The sequence below is a fragment of the Morus notabilis genome, unplaced genomic scaffold (assembly GCF_000414095.1).
Source record: "Morus notabilis unplaced genomic scaffold, ASM41409v2 Scaffold923, whole genome shotgun sequence".
Classification (NCBI taxonomy): Eukaryota; Viridiplantae; Streptophyta; class Magnoliopsida; order Rosales; family Moraceae; genus Morus; species Morus notabilis.
The window spans coordinates 13,961-38,317 of NW_010359460.1; the positions used below are offsets into that span (position 1 = coordinate 13,961).

General features: G+C 34.8%; 4 protein-coding genes across 8 annotated transcripts; 2 read left to right on the forward strand and 2 right to left on the reverse strand.

Annotated features, from left to right (window-relative positions):
* Positions 1-16: 16 nt before the first annotated feature.
* LOC21389672 (serine/threonine-protein kinase rio2) lies at positions 17-6,922 on the forward strand. Its single transcript, XM_010094338.2, has 15 exons — positions 17-114; positions 805-1,129; positions 1,411-1,530; positions 1,701-1,747; positions 1,856-1,926; positions 2,022-2,135; positions 2,217-2,392; positions 2,474-2,562; positions 2,946-3,063; positions 3,304-3,377; positions 3,521-3,568; positions 4,447-4,615; positions 5,510-5,635; positions 5,923-6,027; positions 6,375-6,922. The coding sequence occupies exons 3-15, from the start codon at positions 1,447-1,449 to the stop codon at positions 6,555-6,557; spliced, it is 1,404 nt and encodes a 467-aa protein (XP_010092640.1). The 5' UTR covers positions 17-114; positions 805-1,129; positions 1,411-1,446; the 3' UTR covers positions 6,558-6,922.
* Positions 6,923-7,869: 947 nt separating this feature from the next.
* On the forward strand, positions 7,870-8,124 carry LOC21389673 (polcalcin Phl p 7). Its single transcript, XM_010094339.1, has one exon. The coding sequence runs from the start codon at positions 7,870-7,872 to the stop codon at positions 8,122-8,124; it is 255 nt and encodes an 84-aa protein (XP_010092641.1).
* Positions 8,125-9,993: 1,869 nt separating this feature from the next.
* LOC21389674 (probable aspartyl protease At4g16563) lies at positions 9,994-11,553 on the reverse strand. The gene has a single exon (XM_010094340.2). The coding sequence runs from the start codon at positions 11,551-11,553 to the stop codon at positions 9,994-9,996; it is 1,560 nt and encodes a 519-aa protein (XP_010092642.2).
* Positions 11,554-15,623: 4,070 nt separating this feature from the next.
* LOC21389675 (transmembrane protein 56-B) lies at positions 15,624-22,914 on the reverse strand. Of its 5 annotated transcripts, none has more exons than XM_024163150.1 (9): positions 22,809-22,914; positions 19,863-20,079; positions 19,575-19,663; positions 19,339-19,477; positions 18,320-18,394; positions 17,704-17,825; positions 17,558-17,633; positions 17,233-17,292; positions 16,207-16,517 (listed from the first exon to the last, which is right to left on the reverse strand). In XM_024163150.1, exons 2-9 carry the CDS (start codon positions 20,001-20,003, stop codon positions 16,389-16,391), a joined length of 831 nt encoding a protein of 276 aa, XP_024018918.1. In that variant the 5' UTR covers positions 20,004-20,079; positions 22,809-22,914; the 3' UTR covers positions 16,207-16,388. The 5 variants fall into 5 exon arrangements, with proteins under 5 accessions (XP_024018915.1, XP_024018918.1, XP_024018917.1 ...); XM_024163149.1 differs by having other exon boundaries at positions 19,863-20,098; XM_024163148.1 differs by having other exon boundaries at positions 19,863-20,103.
* Positions 22,915-24,357: the final 1,443 nt, after the last annotated feature.

Genomic DNA, 24,357 nt, shown 5'->3' on the forward strand with positions numbered 1-24,357 from the left:
TCTCACCCATCTCTCTCTCTCGTCCAGACCCAGCACCGCTTCCGTCGAGGACGCCGCTGCCGCCTTCCGATCCACCACGCCGTTGCCGGACTTTCCTCTGCCGCCACCACCAGAGTATGATTCCTTTTTTTCTCCTTTTTCTGTGAAAAATTTTTGATCTGAACTTTCCGATTTGTGTTAATTTTTGTTCTGAACTTGAAAATCTCACTGGGTTTGAACCAGAACGTCGTCGGCGCATCTGGGTTTGAACCAGAACGGCCACGATTTTTTCATCCTTTTTTGTCCCTTGCTATTTCTCCCCATCGATTGCATAGATTGCTATTTCTCCCCATCGGCGCATCTGGGTTTGAACCAGAACTTGAAAATTAACACAATCCTTTTTTGTTTTCCTCCCCATCGATTTTTTGTCCCTTGCTATTTCTCTTTATCTCCACGACTAAAACATAAGTTGAACCCCTGTATTTTCTCAAGAAAGCTCCATCCTTCTTTGCATCTGCCGCCTGAGACACAACCTGCATCAACCAAAAAGCACCACCCAAGTCGTCTAGTTTGGTTCTGTAATCTGAAGAATGAACCTTATGTTTGGTTCTGTAGAAGTAAAATGCTTCAAAGCTAGAACTAGAAGATTCGTCTAGTTTGGTTCCCGTGTAATACAGTAATGCTTCAAGTTAAATGCTTTTTTCAATCTTTGATTTTTTTTTCCCTTGAACACTTGCACTATTGAAATATGGAACTAGAAGATTCGTCTATGGAGTTAATTTTATGTTCAGTATGCTTATTTCTTTTGTTTCCATCAATGAGCAGATATGGATCTATTTCCATTGGAACAACCAAATACAGTAATGTAATATTTAGGAATTTGAGAAAGATTCTAATATAGAATCAAACACAGTAATGTATTATTCTTAGGAATCATATTACCCTCCATCACTTTCTCGAGAATATGATTCCTACTGATTCCTGCATACCAAACATCCCCAAAGTATAAAGCCCGTTGTTAAGTAGGCGCGGCCAGCCTCAATAACTATCGTACTCGGAGCGCGCTCCATCGTAGCAGAAGCTTCATCGTCGGAAAAAGAGAAATCGCAACAATTTTACTCCAAAAAAAAAAAACTCAGCTTATTTCCAGGTATCTCGTTTTCTTGTTCTGAATTTATTTGTGCATTTGTGAAGTCCGAATTCAGAGATTTCAGTCTTACAGCCTTGCCCTCTGTTGGTGTTTTTGTAGACTTAGCAGTATTCTGAATTTGTGTTTATGTGCTCTGATTAGGGTTTTGATTTTTCTTCTATGTTGGAATTTCCTTAATATTAGTAAATTTTATAATCGTATTCTTTCTTTTCTTGTACTTTGTTTGATCGCTATCTAATTTGTACATTAGTTGATTTTTTATTTTTATTTTTATTTTTCAGTTGCAATAGGTTAGGTTTTGCAGAAAAGAATCAACAATGAAGCTGGATGTGAACGTTCTCAGATACTTGTCAAAAGATGATTTTAGGGTTCTTACTGCTGTCGAGATGGGAATGAGGAATGTATGGTGCTTTTCTTATTTATTTTCCCCTTTTCAGATTTTCACCGGTCTTTCTTATTTATTGGTAGAATTTGTTTCGGGATTTTAGTTTTGAATTATTTGTCTTTTGATTTTGTGTAATCATTTAACTGATGAAATCTTGTTAATTTTACCTGGACTCCTTGCTTTCAGCACGAATTAGTACCTTCCGAGCTCATCCATCGTATAGCTAGTCTCAAGTATGTCTTTGTCATTCTACCATTGTTGTTTCATGTTTGATCATCGAATTTTGCTAGCTTGTTTTATATGTTATCTATTTGGATTTTTTTCTTTTTTTTTTTTTGTAGGCACGGGGGTACGTATAAAGTTTTGAAGAATTTGCTCAAGTATAAGCTGTTGCACCATGACTCTTCCAAATGTCAGTACTTCTTCTTCCTTTTGACATTTTCCAAAGTCTTCCTTAACTATTAATGGTTTGGTTTCGCTCATATTATTTTACACGTGTGTATCTAGACGATGGGTTTCGCCTCACATACCTCGGTTACGATTTTCTTGCAATTAAGACTATGGTCAAGCGTGGGGTCTTCGTTTCTATTGGTCGTCAGATTGGTGTTGGAAAAGAGTCCGGTACTTATTTTATATTAGAATTTTGACATGTTGGTCATATTCGACAAACGTTTTTAAATAACAGTTCTTTTCTTTTTTAAGATATCTTTGAAGTCGCAACCGAAGATGGTACATTGCTAGCGGTGAAATTGCACCGACTTGGCAGAGTTTCTTTTAGGGCTGTCAAAGCTAAGCGTGATTACTTGAAACATCGAAGAAGTTACAATTGGCTCTATTTGTCCCGCCTTGCTGCCCTAAAGGAATTCGCTTTTATGAAGGTTCCGAGCTGCTATCTTTTAGAATTTATTGTGGAATTTTTAGTGTTGTCATGACCTGATACTTGAACTTTTCTTGGGCAGGCCTTGCAAGAACATGGTTTTCCTGTTCCTGATGCTGTTGATTGTAATAGGCATTGTGTGGTTATGTCACTTGTTCAAGGGTATCCTCTGTAAGTGTTCCTTTGTTATTAAACTTTTTCCCCCCTCTGAATAGCTTTTTCAGATGGGAATGTTATTCATTGTAAATCCGTAAGATGGATGGATGGTCGTTGTATCGGACAAATGCACATTTTATTTGTTTTGGGGAGAAACAAAACACAGCATCACCATAACCTGTAGAACTACGTTTTAAAGAATATAGACAGTGATCAAAACTGAACTTTAAGGAAGCAGAAGTCCTACTATGTCATTAAGCTTAAGTCGGGACATCTTCAAGTCTTTGCTTTTGCACTTACTATTTATAGTGTTATCGAGAAACAAAATGAAAAATAAACGTATATTGCTTCAATGAGCTGACAATGGTATATTTGTTGGCCATTTTCACCCAATGAAGTGTGCAGGTAAGGCAATTGCAAAATCCAGAGGTGGTTTTTGAAACAATCATCGGTCTTATTGTTCGACTGGCAGAACATGGTCTCATTCACTGCGATTTCAATGAGTTCAACTTAATGGTATGCTAACATGGCAATTTATGATTCTTTTTACTTTTCAATTTTGTACCTGTGTGATGTCCTGTATCTTGTAATTGTAATTGTTTTTGCTTTTTTTAAAATAAAATAAAAAAAACCATTAGTAGCACTTTTCTCATGTTTGTAAATTCATTTATTGCATTGTAATATCATAACGTTTGGTTTTCCTCCTTTATGCTTCCTTGTAAACTTGAGATAATCTTTTGGGACGTTTCTTTGTAGATTGATGATGATGAGAAAGTCACCATGATCGATTTTCCACAAATGGTTTCTATATCCCATCGCAATGCACAGATGTAAGACACTATGCTACTAAATTTCACTATTGGTCATATTTTGTTTTATTATTGTCTCCGGGTGATTTCTTGTTATCCAGTTATCATTCTTGAAAGCCATATTTTTTGTGTTTTAATCTAAATCTAATTGATTCCATTTTCAGGTACTTTGACCGTGATGTGGAATGCGTGTTCAAGTTTTTCAGAAAGAGGTCAGTGATTACTCTTTTTAATAGTATATATGAACTTTATCTTTTCTAGACTCTAGTAGTAATTAAGGACCCGTTCACTTCGCTGATTCAAGTTTGTAATTCGAGTTGAGATGTGATTTTATGTGAGAGCTTTTTACTGTAGTAAAAAAGTTAGATGTGACTGTTTCTGAGAACTTTTTACTGTAGCAAAACTCAAATTCTAAACTCGAATTAGTGAAGTTAATGGGGCCTAAGTTTTGAAACTTTATCATCTTTTTATGCTGATTAGCAACACTTCTTTTAATCTTCTTAGTTGAAATCATTTTTATTTTAACAGTAGAAACTTCATCTTATTATATTTTTATTCAGTACATAAGTACATAGAGAGGACAAGAGACCTTCAAATATATATATATATATATATATATATATATAATTTAAAGAAGAAAAGATACAACCGAAAAGAAAACAACTGAGAAAATTAAAGAAAGATCATAAACCATCAATAAACCCCCAAAATTCATAGCAAGTAACAAGAAACCCCCAAATTTCATAGCAAGTAACAACCCTGACAAATCTTTACAATTCAAAAACGGCCATGTTAGTCGATGTCCAAAAGGAAGCTGAGTATTTTGCTTTCTCAAAAAGGTCCACAGTCTCCATCTATCTTTCTTCAAAAATCCTGTCATTTCTTTCCAACCAAATAGTCCAGAGTAGTGAGATCACCATGCTCTTTCACATTTCTGTTCAAGTATTTTGTTTTTCCTTTGTATCTATTGATTTTGTGGAACTCCTGATACGTAGTGTGTACAGTATGGGTAGGAAATATGTTTCATCACCTTAGTCGAGTTTCTTATCTCTCTGACTCTCTCTGTCTCCTCCATTTTGTTCTTTCTCAGGTTTGATTTGACTTTTGAAGAGCATACAGTTGATGCTGATGGCACAGAGGCTGATACAGACGAAAGTGGCCGAATTTGCTTTTCTTCAATAACCAAAGATGCTGGTTTTCTAGACAAGGAACTTGCTGCCAGTGGGTTTACAAGAAAGGATCAGGAAGACATTCAGCAGGTATGGAAATGGTGGTATGTTGAAGTATGATTTATTTTTGGATTTATTTTTGGATTTATTTTTGATCTTTTCTAGTTTTGGAACGGCTAGAAGATATGAATATCACTTTAGAGAATATAACCATTGGTAGTAAAAAGAATGAAAACTCATGTGCCATGTAGGTTAGTATTAAAAAGTTGGGAATAGAGTTGGATCGCAATATTCTTCTTCTTTCTATTCTTTTTATTTTTTCTTCATTTGAAGGGGGTCGGGTTGTACTGGAGTAATTTTAATTGGTTTTGATTCTCAACCCTGTAGGCTATTAAGTCAATCAGGATTGCTTAGAATATGTTAGCAATTCTGGTCTGAACCACTTATGAAATACAAGGTTTTGGCTAAGATACACAACTATTTTGAAGTGTTGGCCTACTGTTAATTGGTTTACAAAGGGTGTGTTCATTTGCACAACTCAAAGTCATGACTTGGGTTGTGTGAGAGAAAAAAACTGCAGCAAAAAAGTTGAATTTGAATTTATGTGAGAGAAAACACTATAGTAATATGACTTGAGTCATGAAATGAACCAGGCTTAAATAATGAAATCTGCATAACATTAATTTACAGCATCTCCCGTATATCAGTAGTGTTAATTGGTCTTCACCTCTGTGATAATCTTGTTTAGCAGAATTATGAGGCGGCTTCCTTTTTTTTTTCCCTTCCCCCTATGTCTCTTGAGGTTATGAGGTCGCAGTCATATTTTTACATCTTTGTTTTAGTCAGCCATAGCTGAGTGTTCATTTATGGTGTATTTTAATTAATAACAATAAGAGATCCAGTATATTTATATTGGGAGAAAATACTATACTTTTTATTTTTTTTTCTTTTGTGCGTTCTTCAATATAATACTTTAATCTCCAGTTCATTGAAGGAGGTATAGAGGAGGATGCTAGTGATAGTGATGAAGGAACAGAAGACGACATATCCATCTCTGGTACTAATGAAGAAATCGTCGAAGGTGTTGATTCTCTGCACTTGCTAGATCAGGTAGAATTGTTATGTTAAGTCAGAGGCCAGTTTATTCAAGAATATATGTGCATAAGATAATGTTTCTAATTTATAATGAATTGTTTCACGTGGAGTCGAAGTTTTCAAAAATGTTACATTGCCATCCATTAAATGAAGGAAGAAAACTATATAGGAGTTTATGTCAAGTTACACAAATGCTTGAAACTAGGGAAACTCTGACGATGTATTTATATAATTAACCCTTGCTTTTTATGCACTTTGGTATTCAATGTTTCCATCTCTTACTCGGTACAATATTAATTCAGGAACAGCCAACGTTAGATTGTGCAAAGGCAGATAAACTGGAAGACAGACAACAATGTGAAGCAGGTCCAAGTAGCGGACCTGATACTCAGAACACAATTGACGAGGTATATTATCTTTCTTCTTTTTTTTTTTTTTTTTTTTTTTTTCCAACAAAGTTTTTTTTTTTTTTTTTTTTTTTTTTTTTTTTTTTTTTTGTCCAACGAAGCTTTTTGTCTGAAGCAACTTTAGTAATGTTCTGACTTGGGGAGCCTTTACGTGTATTCCAATAACAATTTTCGGGTATTTGTCCAACATCATTATAAAACTGAACACAAACAAATCTACATGAGAAACTGAAAATGCAATATCTGCGGTTTCGTTTTAATTTAAGTGCCAAAATAGAGTCAGTTGCAGTATTTGATATTGCATTATGGAATGCAAAGTCCTTCTAAGTAATTATTTTCATTTTCAGGATGATCAGTCCACGGATGAAAACGACGAAAGACTGGTAAAGAGCTTAAACAAGCAGAGGAAACATGCCATAGCAGCAGCTCACAGAGGACGGAAGACCGTTGCCTCTAGAAACTCCTACAAAGACAAGGGTGGTAGGTCCTCTTACAATTCCAAAATCAAGAAACAATTGTGCAGCTGGTGAAAGGATCACGCAATAGTTGGAGCTTTTAATTAAATTTATGCGCGCGCGTGTTTTTTCTCCTACCATTTCGCACCTCCTTGCCGAATGGTTGTGCCATATGAAGGCTGTTGTGAAGCATGGTGAGAAATTCAATTTTGACAATTAAATAGCCTGCGATGTAGCAGATACATAGCTTCAGTGACTGGATAAATATTTATAATCGAAGTGCTTCGTGGGGGTTATCACTAATAAATATGTTTATTTTAAGTTTTGAGAGTAAAAAACCATTGTATTGGTTATTTGCAAGCATTTCTTTATGCGGCCTCAGGGATAGAGAAAAGGAAACAAAATGGTAATATGTTGCAATAATTTTGGTCGAAGCAGAACCAATTTCTGGGACAAAATTAACTGTCATTTCTAAAGATCTAGGTAATTTTACCTTCTAGCGTTTAATATGAAATAGCAGTATTGAAAAGTTGTACGATTAGTTGAAAAACAGGGAAGCAAATGTATAAATTTTTAAGAAGCTACCATGATGCAGATCCATCAAAAGCTCCGAAATTTTTTTAGCTAAAAGCTGGCCTCTTTTTTTTTTTTTTTTTTTTTTCCTTGTCAACTGATACTTGGACTGCATTGTAGATCTCACAAATTGCAATTTGGTTTTATTCTCTATTTTGAAATGAAATCTCCCCGTTCAGAAAGAATATATATTATATAGTTCCTCCTGTTTTTCAAAAAAAAAAAAAAAAAAATCCTCTCTTGCTGGAGCTGCAGCTAGCATCGAGCAATGAACCTTGCGAAGAAAAGTGATCAAATATGCACTTGTCAAAAAATATAAGAAAATAAGTCGCCAAATATGCATGATTTGCTATCTTCATATAATTTATCAATATAGTATGGTTAAAATATCATAACGTTATCCTGAATCTTCTAGTCAAGTGTTGCTAGCTTGACGTCTTCAACGCTCAAAATGACACAGAATCCACAAATCATAATCATAAGAAGAGCATTTTTGTCGGGCACAAAAATCACAAAAGGATGGATGCAAGTATGGGATGCATTTTTCAGTCACATAAAAGGGGATCAAAGTGTTATCATTTCTTAAGATTTTCCTAAATTAGTATTTCCCTTTTTAGTTCAAGGTGATCCGTTTCTAAAGCTGCAACATAACCGGGTCCAAAACGACAACCAAGATTAGGCTCATTCAAGTGTCAACTTAAATAAATGCCTCATTCTTTACGTTCACATTTTCAACATATTCTTGCCACACTCTCCAACCACGAAGCCAACCAAACGGATCAAATAAGAAAGTCTTATACAGCTAACCACAACAATGGCTGAACTTACAGAGGAAAGGGCGCAATGTGAGCGAATCTTCAAGCGTTTCGATGCAAACGGCGACGGAAAAATCTCATGGACGGAGCTGGCTGATGCGCTGAATTCTCTCGGCTCAGGTTCACCGGATGAAGTTCACCGCAGAATGGCTGAGATAGACAAGGATGGCGACGGCTTCATTTCGCTCGATGAATTGTATGCATTCCAATTGGCCAATCCTGACTTGATGAAAGACGTCTCGAAGAAACTCTAGATTTCTTCCCCTTCATTTCTTACTCTTTTTACCCCTAAATTAAGTCCTGCCTGATGTTTCTTTTGTTATAGTTTAGTGGAATAAAGTTCTTACATGTCAATACGTGACATTAATTAATCGAAGTCAAGAAACTATTTTTTATTTTTTATTTTTAGAATAACTTGGCCCGTTCATTTTTCTTCCATATGCTAAATTCAATGGCGGATCGACCATGTATTGCGAGCCAGCCATATTTTCATACCTTGTAATTTTGAAATAGAAGATTTTATATGATTCACTTTTGTAGTTCCATGTTGAAGCAAAACTTCACATTCTTAGAAACTACATAATCCTAGGAATATAAACATAACCAAATCATAATCTTTCTTCTTTGTTCCTTCTAATGTCGGTAAGTACGGTTAACGTCGACGAGATCGCTCTAACTAGGTCGGTATGCCTCTCGTTAGACCGGTTGCAAGGCACAATCTCTTTAGTGTGAGCCTTGCGCCAGATCCGCGTTAGCATTTGCAATGGTCAATGCTTGTTTGATTCAATTATTTTTTAAGCTTCACATCTTATAAATCTAGGTTTAATCCAAACGTGTATAGGTTTGATAGCGTAAGGGCAGAATGGTATTTTCATAACTTAATTTTAGTCTAAATTCCTTTTAAAGGGAATATTAAGATCAAAAGTTCAAATGCAAAAGAGTGTAGGTATAATTTTACAAATGTATGAAGAATCACTAAATATGAAATTACAACAGTAAATTATAAATATTTTCACGTCAAGTTGGAGGCTCTCGGTATAATTTTTTATTGGGAGAAAGAGGGAAATAAGCCAAGATTTGAGATGAATTAAAATTAATAGGCCAATAGTTTACATAAGTTAATAAATAGGCCAAATTACTGTTTTCGTTCATAACTTGTCTGGTTATGAACCATACCTTGACAAGTTATTGCCCATAATTGTCCATAACTTGTCTGGCTATGAACCATAACTTGACAAGTTTGTCCATAACTTATCTGGTTATGAACTCAAGTTATGGCCTATTAATTTCTATAACTAAAAATTGGCCTATATACTTTCTTAAACTTTTCATATCGGTCTATTTTCTACTATTTTCCTTTTTTATTTATAAATTCATTAATCCGTAGTTACTGGGCCTCAGCCCTCAAATTTTCTGAGAAGATTTTATTTTAGTTTAAGCACTATTATTATTTACCATCTAAGATCCTTTTTTATTTATAAATTCATTAATCCGTAGTTACTGGGCCTCAGCCCTCAAATTTTTTGAGAAGATTTTATTTTAGTTTAAGCACTATTATTATTTACCATCTAAGACCCTTTAATGAATGGCATGAATATAGGGGTTGAGGAGAGTTCTGGGTAGGTGGATGTCGGTTCGATTCTACATGTGATCTTTATTTTTTTATTTATAGGATCACATGCTTTTTTTATATAAAAATAAGCACTATTATTTATCACTTAAGTTACCCCTTTTTTTTTCTCACTGAAGTTGTATGAAATATATCCAAATCATCCTTGCTTCTTCATGATCATCCAAAGTCACTTATAGAACAAGTGATGTAAGTCATTTATCATTTATGAGCAATTATAACTAATTACTAGCCGCGTAATTATAAGAAAAATTTTGTGATATTGGGATTTTGAAATTAATCGGAACAATGTGATTGAAGGTGCATGGCCCAGCATTAAATCCAGTGGTCAAATTCATTAATTGAAGTAAAAAAATAAAGAAATACCGGCAATGGCATCTATAGAATAAGCTGACTTAAAATAAGAAAAAAAGTGCATAGAGGTCACAGTAGATGGCAAAATAACATATCACGAAAAGGAAACTCAATACTGACCACCAAGAACTAAATATTTCTAACCAACAAAATTAGGGTTTCTAGTGAGTCCATGAGAGGCTGCAGAAGAAGCGCAATCCATTGGTTGAAATCCAATCCTCTCCTTCTCCAAGTCATACACAACCTTCACATTCTGCTGTTGGAAGCTCCCGAAGACCCCGGCCGGCCCATAATCCCCGTCGTCCATGCTCTGAAACAACAGGCACTTCACAACTGTGGAGTTCCTCGGAGCCCCCATGGCATAAAAATGACTTCCTCCAGACAAAACAAGGCTTACATTGTTCAAGAAATGGAATGTGATTAAGGGAAGAAAGTCGGGATAGTCGCCCGACGTCGTCGAAGCATTATTATTATTGTGATCACTTGTGTATGGGATTTGATAGCAGAGATCAAATCCAGATTTGATCTCCATTTCTTGAGATCTAGGATATGATATTACTGAATGGAGTGTGGAAAGAAGTTGAGAATAAATTGGCTCAGGTAAATGAGTATATGTTGTGCCTGAGTCAATCAACATACCTCCATTTCCTTGTGAGTCAAATTCTCTCATGCTCAAGGGTACTACTTGGGCCACACTAGAATTATTGCCCACAGTTATGGCCTCCAGACCAATATAGTAGTAGTTTGGGTACGTGGGGCTCTTCAACATTGGAGTGAATTGAAAATTGCCTTCACGGTCAGAAGAAACAGTTGAATCTCCTATGACTAGAGGGCTTGAAATGTTAGGGTTGTTTGCAAACTTGAAGGGCAAGAAACAGTGGGAGAATCCCTTGTGGAGAAACCCCAATTGAGATGGGAGGGAAAGCGCTCCCCTACCGAACCCCGCGATCCCGATAGGCTCTTTGTAAGTTGACCCGACACACCCAAATGAGAAATTTTGGATTTCCCTTGAAAGATTAGGGCTAAATACATTTTCATGAGCCCTAAGGGTATCCCTAGTTAGCATTCCTGTGACTACTCCACCTGCACCATAAGTGTAGGCAAAAGAAGGGCAGGGCATAGAACATGAGGATTTCATGAGGATACTCAATGAGCAGCCTGCCATTGCACAAGGGTCAATGTAGTTGTCTGAGCTATGGATGTCAATGCAAAATGAGCTACTACAGAGGTCTCTAAGTGCGGACAAAGAATGGGAAGGAGAGAAAATGGCGGCAGCGCCTAATAACTTGTTGCTTCGATAATCGTCGCAATCTAAGCAACTGAAGGAGAGGTTATTCCCACAAGGAACCCAAGTGAGATCACTCCCCGTGTCCATGTACACTTGAATGACTTGTGGGGGTGTGCCTAAATATAGGGGTATAATGTAGCCATCTCGGACTGCCCGCAGTGGCTCCATCACGGCGAAGGACGCTTCTGATTGTCCCTTTGTCGACGAAGCGGTGGTTCTTGAATGATCTTTGGCACCGGAATTTGCTGTCGGGGTTGGAAGGGTTTCCCTAGAGTGTCTTAGGCCAAGAACTAGTGAATTAGTATCTCGTCTTTGCCTGCTGGCTAGAGTTGTACTCATATTGGTGTTCAAGAATTCAGTGATTACTAGCAGGAAGAAAAATGTACTAAGATTGGAGAATGATATTGCCATACTGACAAGCTAATTCTAGTAGAATGCACTATTGTGAATGAATTAGTAACACAATATCAGAATGCTTATATAGACAGGAAAATATGGCCCATTGAGTGGGTATGAAGTGAGTGTAATTAGCTAGGGTTTGAAGAAAAAGTGAGTAACGGTACGATATGATACTAATATATATATCAAAAAAGTATATATACACACACACACACACTTATAACACTAACAAGTAACGGTACGATATGATACTAATATATCAAAAAAGTATATATACACACACACACACACTTATAACACTAACGGCATGCAATCGCCCGAAGCTGATAGGTATTTGGAGCAGGTTTTAAGGAAATTAATGGAGTGATGTGCGTATGCAATTATTCTATAGAGTTCGTAGTTCAAAATTCTCAGTAAGATAGTGGAATGCACATATAGAAATATTGGAATGCACGCGATAGAGCATGTCATGTATTGTAGTGTTTTTTTTTTTTTTTTTTTCTGTTTTATTGTTTTAATTAACGGACCAGAAATAGTGGGGTACACTATAGGGAGTCTCTAGGTAGCTTATTACACACCTTTAGCCAGCCCATACAGGCTTTTAGTTCTATAGCCTTTCTCGATCTAACTACCTTTATACGGGAAGAGACATTTTATATATGAGTGTCAGATCTAGTAGAAAGTGGAAGCTTCACTACAAGGAAAAGACCTACTAAGCTAATAATATCATATCATTAAAACGTCTTTAATCGTCGCTAAAAATCCGTCGCTAAAAATCTTATAGCGACGACAAGCAGTCATCATTAGGTTGTAACGATGACATGTTGACGCTGTTTATTATAGTCGCGAATTGTAACATTATGACGTCAGCTTTACTAGGTTCTAGCTTGATGAAACTTGTAACACCTATTCGCTTTGAGTGTTGGATGAATAAGTTTGTCCTTGTGGCGTTCTACGAGTCAAATGAATGCTATGATAGTTTCTCTTGCTTGAAGCGTAGGGAATTGATATTTCCATGCATTCCTTTTAAAAACCAAATGTAGTTAGATTCCACTTTCCCAATCCTCAATTCTTGTACAAACCAATTTTGCAATGTGAACGGTACAAAGGTTGGTCACTGAACGAGTTATTTACACAACTATATCATTTTATATAAATCAGATAAATAAAAACATGTACCATATGTATTTTAATCTTTCGGCTCATATTATGCCACTTCAATTGTGATCATGAGCGGCATAATCTTTGGATTGTTTTAAAGAGAAGTGCATGCAAATCTATACGTAGTGAGAAGTATAAATAGGCTTGTTCGCCCACACATGGCTCAAGTTCTTCTTCCTTTATTTATTTATTTATTTATTTTTAAAGCCATGCATGGCTCAAGTTATCTCACACAAGAAACCAAAATAAGAGAATATGGTACAAAAGAGATGCAATTTCTTTTATTTATTTATATATTTTTTGCCGGTACAAAAAAAAAAAAAAGATAGACGCAAATTATATGGTATCATTAATAATGTCTTTCTGAACTAAAATTTTGGTAAAGAAATTTAACTTGTTAGAGTTTGCTCCCGCTTTGTAACAATGCATATCATATATGTACTAGAAAGTTGTGATGATCATCTCTAATTTCCTAAAGATTAGTAGAATTATGACTTAGATTCACTAACATTAATAACAAAAAAGCAAAAGCAAACTGGAAAAAAAAAATGCCATTCAGATAATTTATAATGCTTTAGTTTGAGTTCACTAGGACAACAAAAACCTTAATTATGGTATTGATATTCCTTATAGAGAAAACAACAATCTTAAATATGGAAATCAATATATATAAGTTAAACATAAACATAGTCGAATAATGCTAAGGTTATTAACTCTAATTTTAACTTTTCTACTAATTAATCTGAGTTTTTTTTTTTGTTTTGTTGTTTTTTTGGCTGGTGTGTGTTTAAAAGATTACCACATCAATAAATTGCACCTAATATAACCTACAGTATTATCCAACATAGATTATTGCATTCTTTAAAGTTTGTTGATCTTACAGTTAAAGTTATGTTGTTTTCATGCTCAAGAATTCTGCTATCGAGATAGTGGCACCCATGAGAATGAGACATCTACAATTTTTTATATGCAAACATAGGTACTATCGAATATAGTTTTCTATTTTCTTTTTTAAATCTCTTTCCACAAGAGATTAGTATGTATATAGTGCCATTTTGAAGTCTATAGTTTAGATTTTACAAGCCGTTAAATGTACTTAGACCAGATTATTTTTATGCTGAAATGATTAATCAGATCGGATATTCATGACAACAACTATGCAATAATATCAAAGTCCAATGTATCAATTGGAGAAAGAATCTTAACTGCTGTTTAATGATTGCATTATGCGTATTATATTTAGCTTTACTGGAAATCATACGCGATAAGTAAATACTTTATAATTGATTAGATTATTAAACTCAAAAGGACCCTTGTCACTTTTGCAGCTAGTCGAAGTCCAACGAGATTATGCGGATATGCCACTATCTTGGCCACCAATACCTAATCACTCGATTTTGATTGTGCTGAATCAAATTTTTTTTTTTTCCCCTTTTTTTAAATGACAGCAATTAAGCCAAAAAAAAACAAAAACAAAAAAAACAAAAGCTTTAGAGAAGCTGGAGAATAAGGCCAACAATTTCCAACCTAAAATGACATTAAACAAATGAGTTTGATCGGATTATTTAATTTTCGTATCAATTTCAGATAGATGTATAAACCACAAATACTAAATGGGTTAGTTTTAGATGCCGAGAAGCTATAACAATATGACTGATTTGTCAAACCAAATCAGATTCCAACTAATTATCCACTTGTTTAACTTATAAGAGTTGTGCTTTTGGTCCTTAGCCACGTTAAGAGTCCTCTTCAAGATAGTCTTTAAGAAAAAGTAGTCTCAAAAGTCCATTTCTCATATCTCATAATCGAGATGTACAGCTATGAATAAGAGATATTCTTATGTAATTTAGCACAACCACAAGCGAGAAGGATTTTTAAAGGTCTCAACATTCTCATTTTTTCCTCCTTTTCTTCAACATAACGGCCATTTGCATATGATCAGTTGAATACTTCTAGGTGCCTCTACGAGTTGCCAAACTCCCCATTTATTTCACCGATTCGATTTTAGAATTCGAGTTTTGCTACAGTAAAAAACTCTCATAAATAGTCACATCTAACTTTTTTACTACAGTAAAAAGTTCTCACGACTACATCTCAATTCGAATTAAAAATTTAAATCAGCGAACTAAACGAGCCTTTGATAATAGTACATTGACTCCATCTTGAATTTCATGAAAATTTTCTATTTTTCAGCGCAACTTTTCGGACATAGTCGAAATCGTGTTCTTCTAGAGAAACTTCTAACATGTTTCAGTGAAATTGACACATTATATTCCGACTATATCTAGGTAGCATGAATGAGTTTATTATACCTTAGAGAATGGAGAGTTGTAAGACAACATGGTCATGTCTAACGTGTGAATATCAATCATAAATTATACAATATGATAATTGAAGAATAATTACATTTTAAGATAAATGGCTTTTACGTTGCTGCTAGTGACAGGTGTCGTCCTACAATTGATGAGCATATGAATTATCATGACCTCCGGTGGTCATGACAAAGGAATCACCCTTCTGCCACGAATGCACGTAGATTAAGCTGATTTTGGTTGTTAAGAGCTTGTATTAGGTCTAGATTATTGGCTTCTTCAGTTTACACACATTAGGCTTGATGCGGGGAATCTAAATACAGTTGGCAACTCTATATAAAAGATGGTTTTGAAAAATGCCGAGCCGTTTAATTCGCTGATTTGAGTTTTTAATTCGAGTTTAGATGTAATTTTCTGTGAAAGTTTTTTACTGTAATAAAAAAGTTAAATATGTGACTGTTTTTGAGAGCCTTTTACTGTAGCAACACTCAAATTCTAAATTCAAATCGGTAAAATGAACGGACTACAATCTCCAAAAGTTGTTTTCACATACAATTCCTTCTTCTTCTTTTTTTTTTTTTTTTTTTTTTTTTTTTTTTTTTTTGCCTCTCTATATATATACACACACGCACGGCGCACACACACACACACACAGCCCAACCATTCCAAATACGAATAGATATCTGCCACACTTTGGCTTTTGACAGATCCTTGAAGAATGCCATTTAGTCCAGTTTTCTTTTTATCCAAGACACCCTTTTTTTAAAACCAACCACATGATCCACATCCAGTTTTGATTGTACTTTAAGCCGCTCCTATCAAGGCCTTATTCTTTATTCAGCTTCTTCATATTAAGAGAAATCTCAAGGACTAAAAAATGTTCAGATGACGAGCAATTTCGGAAAACTTGCAAAGACAAGAGACCCGAGAAATTTTTCCGAAGAGGTAGCATGGATCCCAGGTTTCTGGAGAAGAAAACAGTATTCTCAAAATGAACCGACGAGATCTAAATCTTAAACCACGCGATCGAAAATATACTCGCACGGAATACATTAGTAATAGGAAGAAGAAATCGGCCATTGCCGCTTTTCCATTCAACCTGTCGCCGGAAATTTCTCCATTTTTTATAAATGGGAAAAGACAACATCTGCACAGAACTCACGAGAGGAAGAAAGCTACCAAACTAGAGAGATGACTCGGACAATATGCACAACTCTTCAATCATTTACAAGTAGCTGGTTCCTCAACCAACTGATAATCAGAAGCATTTTGGCTTTTTACCCCCACCCCAGTATCATTTTTACAGTAAAGAATATAAAAGAATGCACCAGAAAGGGCTATATGAAGTCCAAAGTTGTATTTGTATCGTACCCATTATTGCCGTTTAGCTAATTGCTTCTTCAATCCCCTGAGAATCTTTCCAAACCACACGAAGTTCATTATAGCTAGAACTGATGGCACCACCATGACCAAGAGATATCCAAAAATGTGCATTTGGATAACCTGCCAAACCCATCAAAATTCACAAACTGGTGTGACAAAAGCATTTGAACAATTTTGGAGTTGTCACATTACAATTCATAGTGGAAAAAAAAAAAAAACAAAAAACAAAAACAAAAAAAAAAACAAAAAACTTGAAAAATTACGACCGGATTATCTGTTTGCAACTAAGGATGTTCAACGGTGTCAAGAAAACATAATAAGAGTCGATATCGTTTGAAATAATGTTAAGATTAAAGCCAAGTGTTGCATCCAGGCCAAGTTATGCCAATAATTGAGCAAACCTTATTAGCTAGCAAAAAAAAAAAAAAACTATTTGTTGATTTTTAAATTTAAGTGGTGGAATAACGATAAAGGAGGAGGTTTTTTTCTTCCATTCTAAAAGACGAAAATTAACTTAGAATTGTAAACTTTTCCAACGTGACAAAGAAAATCTAATGACTAAAATAGACGTGAAATCAGTTGATCACTAGATGCCAAAGAAAAGTAGAACAAAGAATTTTCTCCTGTAATAAGCAAAAAACGGCAAAATGTTGACGGAAATCCAAATTTGTTATTCTTTTTTTTTTTTTTTTTTTTGTGACCATTATAACCACTGAAAAGAATTATGTTCAAACATAGCATCACACCAAAAGAAAAAAGATAAAGAAAAGAATTATTTAAGATCATAAGACCCCTAAAATCACTGGAACTCAAAACTTAAATGGTAACTAATTACCTGATCGTAATGCAAGTAAACATGGTAAAACATATAGCCAAACAGCAGTATTCTAGCTACCTGCATACCAGAAGTTCCATCAGCAATATTTTCTTCCTGTTTTTTTAATGCAGAAAAAGTAGTAAACAACAACAAAATAAATAAACAAATAAATTAATAAAATCTTGTCATCTTGAAAGACAATGGTAGAGATGCTCATGGTGCTAGCTTTATATCGCTTGGGAAAGCTTGAGACAGCTTTTCATAGATCTTGAGTAACCAACCACCATATTCAGTGCAAATTTGGTATTGCAATAGCTGCTAATCCAAGGAATTTTCAACTCACCAGCCATGCAAAAAAAATCACTACGCCATTGATGAGATATGCGATCGACCTCTTCATACCACCAGTATCAAGATACCTTCATTAAAACCAAAAGCCATATCAAATTGCGAAAGTCCAAAATTAAATACAATGTATCATGGAATTACCATCTTATATTGATCTCTGGAGTAGTAATTTCAGAGATGAGAATCATGTATGTATAAAGTTGTCCTTCTCCCGAAAACATGGAATACCACACTGCAATTCCAGAAAGAGAGTGATGGATAACCTGAAAGTGAAAATCGCCATATTAGGAATTTGTATCATTGCATTTAACATGGAAACTACTTTCTTATTTATTTTATAGACGTGCATATGTTGCCTTGATATTTGATTTAGTTAATGACAAATCTACATGCAACTTTGTGCTTTTCTTTTCGTGCCTCAAACATTCCACAAGACCTCTGCCGTTTTTTATCCATATTTGAGGAGGATCACAACTGCCTTCGAAGTCAAACTCAGAAAATGCGTGGTCAGAAGACGCAAAAGGTTTTTATCCTATGTGAAGAAGTAGGTGAGCTAGAATCACAATATTTGGACCCAAAAGCTTCTTTGTGCTCTTTTTTTTGGGGGAAAAAAAAAAAAAAGTTGTATTTAAGCATTATAACTAAGTACAAAAGCAAAGAAATGCACTGGCAAATAACACATTTTAAATGAGAGAAATCTTTATGTTGATTCCCACTAATTTAAGCTTGATTAGCTTCTTTTGTGGAGGAGACTTACATACTCTACTCCACCTAAAGAGGGGTACAGCCATAAGATCATTCCAAGATCAGCAATGAAGTATCCAACAGAGACCTGTCAGAAACCATCTAGTTCAATAAATATTCACATAAGAACCAAAGAACGAGTAACGGAGTTGTAAATGTAAATATTCTCCATACAGTTAAAGGGAAATACACAGGTGAGAGATGTATACCCACAGGGACCGGTACCACCACCAACGGCAACAAAGATATGCAAAACAAAACTTCATAAAATGCACTTACAGCCCAACCGTGTGATATATACAGTATGTTACCGAACTGAGGAGTTTTATTTTTGTAGCACGCACGACATTTAGGTAAATTGAACGTTTTAGTTTTTACCCTTCTAATCATTCAGTTAATTTGAAATCAAGTAACACTTGCTCTAAAACCATGTTAGATAACAAATTCTCCAAAAAGCTTTCTGGAGGTCCATCAATACTGGAGTTTATTTCCTAACACTGCATATCCTATCTGGATTATAACTTTGAACGTCCCATTGGATGAAATATTGCAGTAAAATCACAGCTCACATACTGAAAAGAAGCAAGAAAACAGTTTGTTATGTCTTAAGCGTAAACGATTACAGAGACCATAGCAGTATTCAAAAAAATAAAATATAGCATATCTAGCTGTATAAGAGTGAAGTTAGCAATTACTGTTCTAAATTTAATCTTACAGGGTTAAAGTCTTTAAGCCATTAACAAGTTTGCAGCATGATCACACTGACGTACAGAAAACGAGTAGACAAAAGATGAGCCACGTAAGCTTAATCAATTATGTCAAAGGAAATCATGTTATAGACAATATTTATAAGGGAATTTAAATTTATTCCGTACTTGATATAGTGAAATAACCATAAAACTCAATAATCACGCATCCATCAACAACCATCCAAGTCATTTTAACAATACCATCCAAGTCATTTTAACAATACGCAAAACAGATTTACCAATAATTATGGCAAGATACTGACAAATTAGAAAGTAAAATTACCCCTAATGCAAAATTAGACAGTGGTGAACTTCGAAATGTGATCAAGCCAGCAAGCCGCTTGTCAGAGAAAAGATCTGACCAGAACACAAAGTACAAGGACGTAATTGTGATGAAAATGGCATGAATAGTGGAGATACCTCTGCCAAAATAGAACACTGAATTAGTAAGTCTATATTAATAAATCAAGGATAGACAATATATTTGTTGCAGAAATGACAAGAGGGAACAGAACCCACCGATTGTTCCACTCAATTTGTTGGATTTTTGTAAGAGTGGCATAGTTCTTGATATAAAAGTTACTGAGTAACTGGGTTAGATCATAAACCTGTAGTCTAGGATAAGTTAGTATGTTTACAGAAACCAGGAAACCAATATGATCTTTCAAACAAACTCGAGAACTGATTTTTTGAATAAAGAACACAACACAAATTGACATGGAAACAAAAGAAACCAGCCACATTTTACATAGAAGTCCCATATCTAACTGAATTACTAAATGTCAAGATAATAAGTAAATGAAATACCAATTTGCAGAAAAATATGCCAGCAAGAATGGAAATGTATGGTACAAAGGGATCTGCTAGTAAGTAGTTTTTGACCAACACCCCAGCCTGATTTTGGTAAGACTTGATAGCCATAACTGTGTCATCTGAGATTGCCATCATGAAAATATTCCTTGGATCTCACGTTTAGCCGACAGATCTTATTTCCCTTCCGTAATTTCTTTTACATTTACTCGCTCTGCATTTTCCACAAGTATCTTCTCTTCAACAAGCATATACAAAAATATTAGCATAAAGAACAGAAATGCCACGAAGATAGAGATGGATGCCACTACCACAACAGAATGTGATTATTATGTTTCTTTTGTTTTTTCTTAAACAGCTTTTTGTTAGCAGCATTGAGAAAAGTTCAACATTTTATCCAAAATTCTTATCTGCATAATAAATAAACAACCTATAATGACTATTCTATTACACCCTGTGAAGAACTTCAAGAATGCTGGTTCAGGTATCCAATTAGTTTAGGCTAATTCTGTGCTTAATGTGGAAAACAGACAAGGCAGTAGAAAGAAAACTTCCATTCACAATTCTTGTTTGTTCATTGGAATTTCTAATGGTCAATATGAAAACTTTGTTTGTTGCGAGAGAAGTTGATTTTCATTTTTCAGTAAATGACAAAGAAGTACTAGTAACAACAAAATACCGATACTGCAAAAAGTTGTGTAGCTTATGGAGGAACGTTAGTTATAGGACCAAAGGAGAACAGAACATTTGCTTTAATTGACTAACAAATAAACTTCTTATATTTTTCATTGACAAGACAAACTAAAAGCTTTAAGTACGCCCACCCAACCTCCTAATCCAGTCTGTTGCAAACAAGAACAATGACCGTCAGCATTCGTTTATCCTACAGTAAATCATGGATATGTACTGCTTCATTTTTCCCTCGTTATTATTGTTAACTTCATGAAAATAATAAATTAAGCACTACGAAGCACCAGAGATATTCTCTGAGAAAAATATTCTCCATTTCACACGTTCGTCCAGTCAGTTCCAAGAACTCTTATGGGCGCTTTAAAAAATTCAAACTTCTTTCTGCACGATTATTGAAACAACAATAAGTATATTCTAGAAAGTTTATACCATTCATATTGTATATGACGCCTCACTTTTAGATTTCTAAGTTCTGTTACAAGGATTTTTAAAAAGCTTATGAGGGGATTCTTGTGGGAAGGCCAAAGTGAAGGTAATGTGGATAATTTAGTGGGTTGGGACTTGCTTGTTAGAAGAAAAGTTAAAGGTGGTTCAGGGATAGGTAACTTGAGAATGAAAAATGTTGCTCTTGAGAAAATGGCTGTAAATATTCCCTCTAGAAGAAAATTATTTGTGGGGTATGGTCATTAGAAGTAAATATGGGTTACATCCTACTTGTTGGGAATCAAATGTAATGAATGACTAAAGGCTTATTTAGGAACACCGGGAAATTTATTTCCCAAGGGACTGAATCTTTCCTTAAGTTTTTTTTTTTTTGAAAAAAAAAATTGGGGGGCGGGGGAGTGGGAATGGGCTATGAAATCGTTTTCAAAAGATTTATGGCGGGTGAAAAGTCATTGGCTCTTTCTCATCCTAAACCATACCAGTTGACTTCTGTTCAAAGCTCCCATTGAAGAGACTTCCTTTGTTTCTTCCAATAACGAGATTACTAGGATCTTTCAGGTTAGAAGGAACCTAAATGATACAGAAACTCTGGACATGATTTCATTGTTGTCTAGCTTCAATAAACGAGGGTCTTGCGACCCTTTTGGATTCTGTTGTAAATCACTTCCTGTTTACTCATTGGCAAAATTAATTGTTCCAAATTCGAGCCCTTTTACTTTGTTTTGAAATCTATTGCTCCTTATATACAATTAAAGTGCTTTAGCTTGTGTTTCATATGAAGATTGACACCTAGGATATGATCCAGAGGAAGAATCCACATTTGGTTATCTGTTCTTCTTCATCTGTGAAGTGCAAAGAATGGTGAAATCCATCGCTCATTTTCACCTACACTATAAAGTATCTCGGAGTTTACGGGTTACTTTGTTAAGGGAGTCAGGATTTCAGTGGGGTTTTCCTAAGCAGTGTAGCTTTGTGCTGGTGAAAAGGCCATATATTAAGATCGCCACGAGTATTTGGAGAAGTATGGCAATGGCTCTACTGCGGGAGAGGAATGGGATAGAATTTATGAAGAAAAACAGATGGAGTAAATTTCTAACTTTGGAAGAAATAAATACATGTCTTCCTTGGGCTTTTCTGATAATCTCTAAAGACCCTGTAATTGTTTTGAATTTTTTTGTTTACTTGTTTTCTTTAGAGGATACCACATCCTTAAAAAAAGAAAGAAAAAAAAAAGAGTTGTATGTCACACATGATACATAATTTGATTACGTTAATAATGATCTAGACAAGGAAACTTTCACTTAAAGTTCTCTAGACAAAGATAAAAAGCCGGAGAATAAAATTAAAAATAAATAAATTATATAAAAATAAAAAATAAAAAAAGCTCAGAGAAATTCAAACAACTTTCATTACTTTCATTGTCCTTAAAATTTGATTCAACAACTTTACCAGGCAACAGATGCTTCTAACCAAGAAAACGACACAACCAAGAGATTTATAACCAATAAATTTAAAACGCAAAACTGCACCAGAAAATTTATGGTTGTTCCCATTACACAATAAACAAAACAAAAAAACAAAACAAAAAAACAAAAAATAGAAACCAGATTTAAACTCATAAAAACAGAAGATCGAACTAAAGTAATCAAATGGGCATTATTAAAATAAGATGTAGAAGTAGAACCAACTATTGGATATGCAATGAACAGTAGATTTGACATTTCTTCATTACGAGATCACAAACCAGAACGCTAAATCAGCTTTAAAAAAAAAAAGGAGTTACCACAAAATGGGGTCCGAAGAGCTTACCATAAAAACAGAAGTCCACGAAAGGGAAAACAGAATCGCAGGTGAAGTTAGCGCATTCAATGTGAGTGATTTGTTTTGCCTGCATTTGTGTGTCAAACTGAAGAAATGTAAGAAATATGAGAATGAACGAAGAAGAGAGAAACGAAAAAGGGCAAAAGGGGAATGGTGATGATGGGGATCTGATTGGGCACACGTATGATGTTTTCATTGGGCGGATTTGTTGAGGGTCCCACAACAGTTGTTGCTCCTTCTGGTTGTTACTACTACTACTACTAGTTGGTGAATGGTGTTTGCTTTAGTCGCGTGTGGATTGAATTGCATGTTACGTTTTTTTAATAAAAAAGAGAGAGCAAAAAAACAAGAAACCAATTTCATGGTCATTTCTTATCTATCTAATCACATGGGAAAGAAAGGATAAGGAATCAAAGCACAAACATTTTAAGTAGTTTGGCCCTTTTCTTTTTTTTTTATTGGCCCATTTATTATTTATCCCACGATAACAAGGGAGATAATTGTGCTCTAAACCACGTTTGAGAGTAGACAATTGGTTTGTACTAGTTTTTATTTTCCCATTGATACACACCATTTTAAGAAGTCCTAGTGTCAATATCATGTGTTCATTTAACTTATCTAATCTAGGGTTTTGCCAAACACCGCCAAAGACTAATTAAGGCGGCGGTGGCGCCGAGATGGGCTGAGAACATCACAAATGGAGGATAGTTGACAATCGGCGATGAGATCTTGTGCACGTCAACACAACATAGCACGGATAGTAAGCTCAATGAGGTCAATCGAACTTTGTGAAGCTCCACCGCCAAAGAGATTTGGCTACCGCAACACTGCACAGGGAGATCTAGCCGGCATGGCCTCCACATGGACAAGCTCCTAGTTCTATTGTCTATTAGGAATTAAATCCTCCACCAACCAATCGCTCATTTCCTCGGTCATTGAAGTGATTTAAGCTAGAAAATGTGTAGTCTTAAGAATCCACGGGTCCATAAAAATATGTACCACACGTCTCGACCCAACATGCCTACGTAGTCCACCAATAAGTAACTCCCGACTCCGAGATGTTTTAGTTAAAAAAAATAATCTGGTTGATTATGAGAAAAATGATCTATCAAAAATTCCCCTCTAATCATCGGAGACCTTTGACATTTTTTTTAGTTACAAATAAAAAATAATAATCTAATAGACTATTAAAAATAATCTACCAGATTATTTGCCTTTTTCTAGACGGGTTGAGGTTTTGAAAGAAAAAGGCGAGATTATGAGTACCTTGTTTTAAAAAATCTATACTTTCTTGTTTATTTATAAAAATATTAAATATCACATATGTAAAGATAATTATACTCTCATATAATGAAAAAAAGAAAAGAAAAAAGGGTTAAAGAACCTAATAGGCAAGAAAATGGAAATAGATATAGTAAATTCAGGAATTGAAACAAAAGTCGACACCAAAAATATTTAAATGAAATCAACATTTAAAGAAATATTATCTTTTTAAACAAAAGGAAAATTTCTTTAATGAAAAAAAAAAAAAAAAAAA

What these genes read in the sequence shown, in the direction of transcription:
- LOC21389672 (XM_010094338.2), top strand. Translation starts at nt 1,447, where the DNA reads ATGAAGCTGGATGTGAACGTTCTCAGATACTTGTCAAAAGATGATTTT. An exon ending in TCCCATCGCAATGCACAGAT is followed by an intron (nt 3,378 to 3,520) that starts GTAAGACACTAT and finishes TTCCATTTTCAG; the next exon opens with GTACTTTGACCGTGATGTGG. An exon ending in TTCAAGTTTTTCAGAAAGAG is followed by an intron (nt 3,569 to 4,446) that starts GTCAGTGATTAC and finishes GTTCTTTCTCAG; the next exon opens with GTTTGATTTGACTTTTGAAG.
- LOC21389673 (XM_010094339.1), top strand. Translation starts at nt 7,870, where the DNA reads ATGGCTGAACTTACAGAGGAAAGGGCGCAATGTGAGCGAATCTTCAAG.
- LOC21389674 (XM_010094340.2), bottom strand. Translation starts at nt 11,553, where the DNA reads ATGGCAATATCATTCTCCAATCTTAGTACATTTTTCTTCCTGCTAGTA.
- LOC21389675 (XM_024163147.1), bottom strand. Translation starts at nt 19,816, where the DNA reads ATGGGACTTCTATGTAAAATGTGGCTGGTTTCTTTTGTTTCCATGTCA. An exon ending in TGTCTAATTTTGCATTAGGG is followed by an intron (nt 18,395 to 19,338) that starts GTAATTTTACTT and finishes GGTTTCTGACAG; the next exon opens with GTCTCTGTTGGATACTTCAT. An exon ending in TGATTTTTTTTGCATGGCTG is followed by an intron (nt 17,293 to 17,557) that starts GTGAGTTGAAAA and finishes TCTGGTATGCAG; the next exon opens with GTAGCTAGAATACTGCTGTT.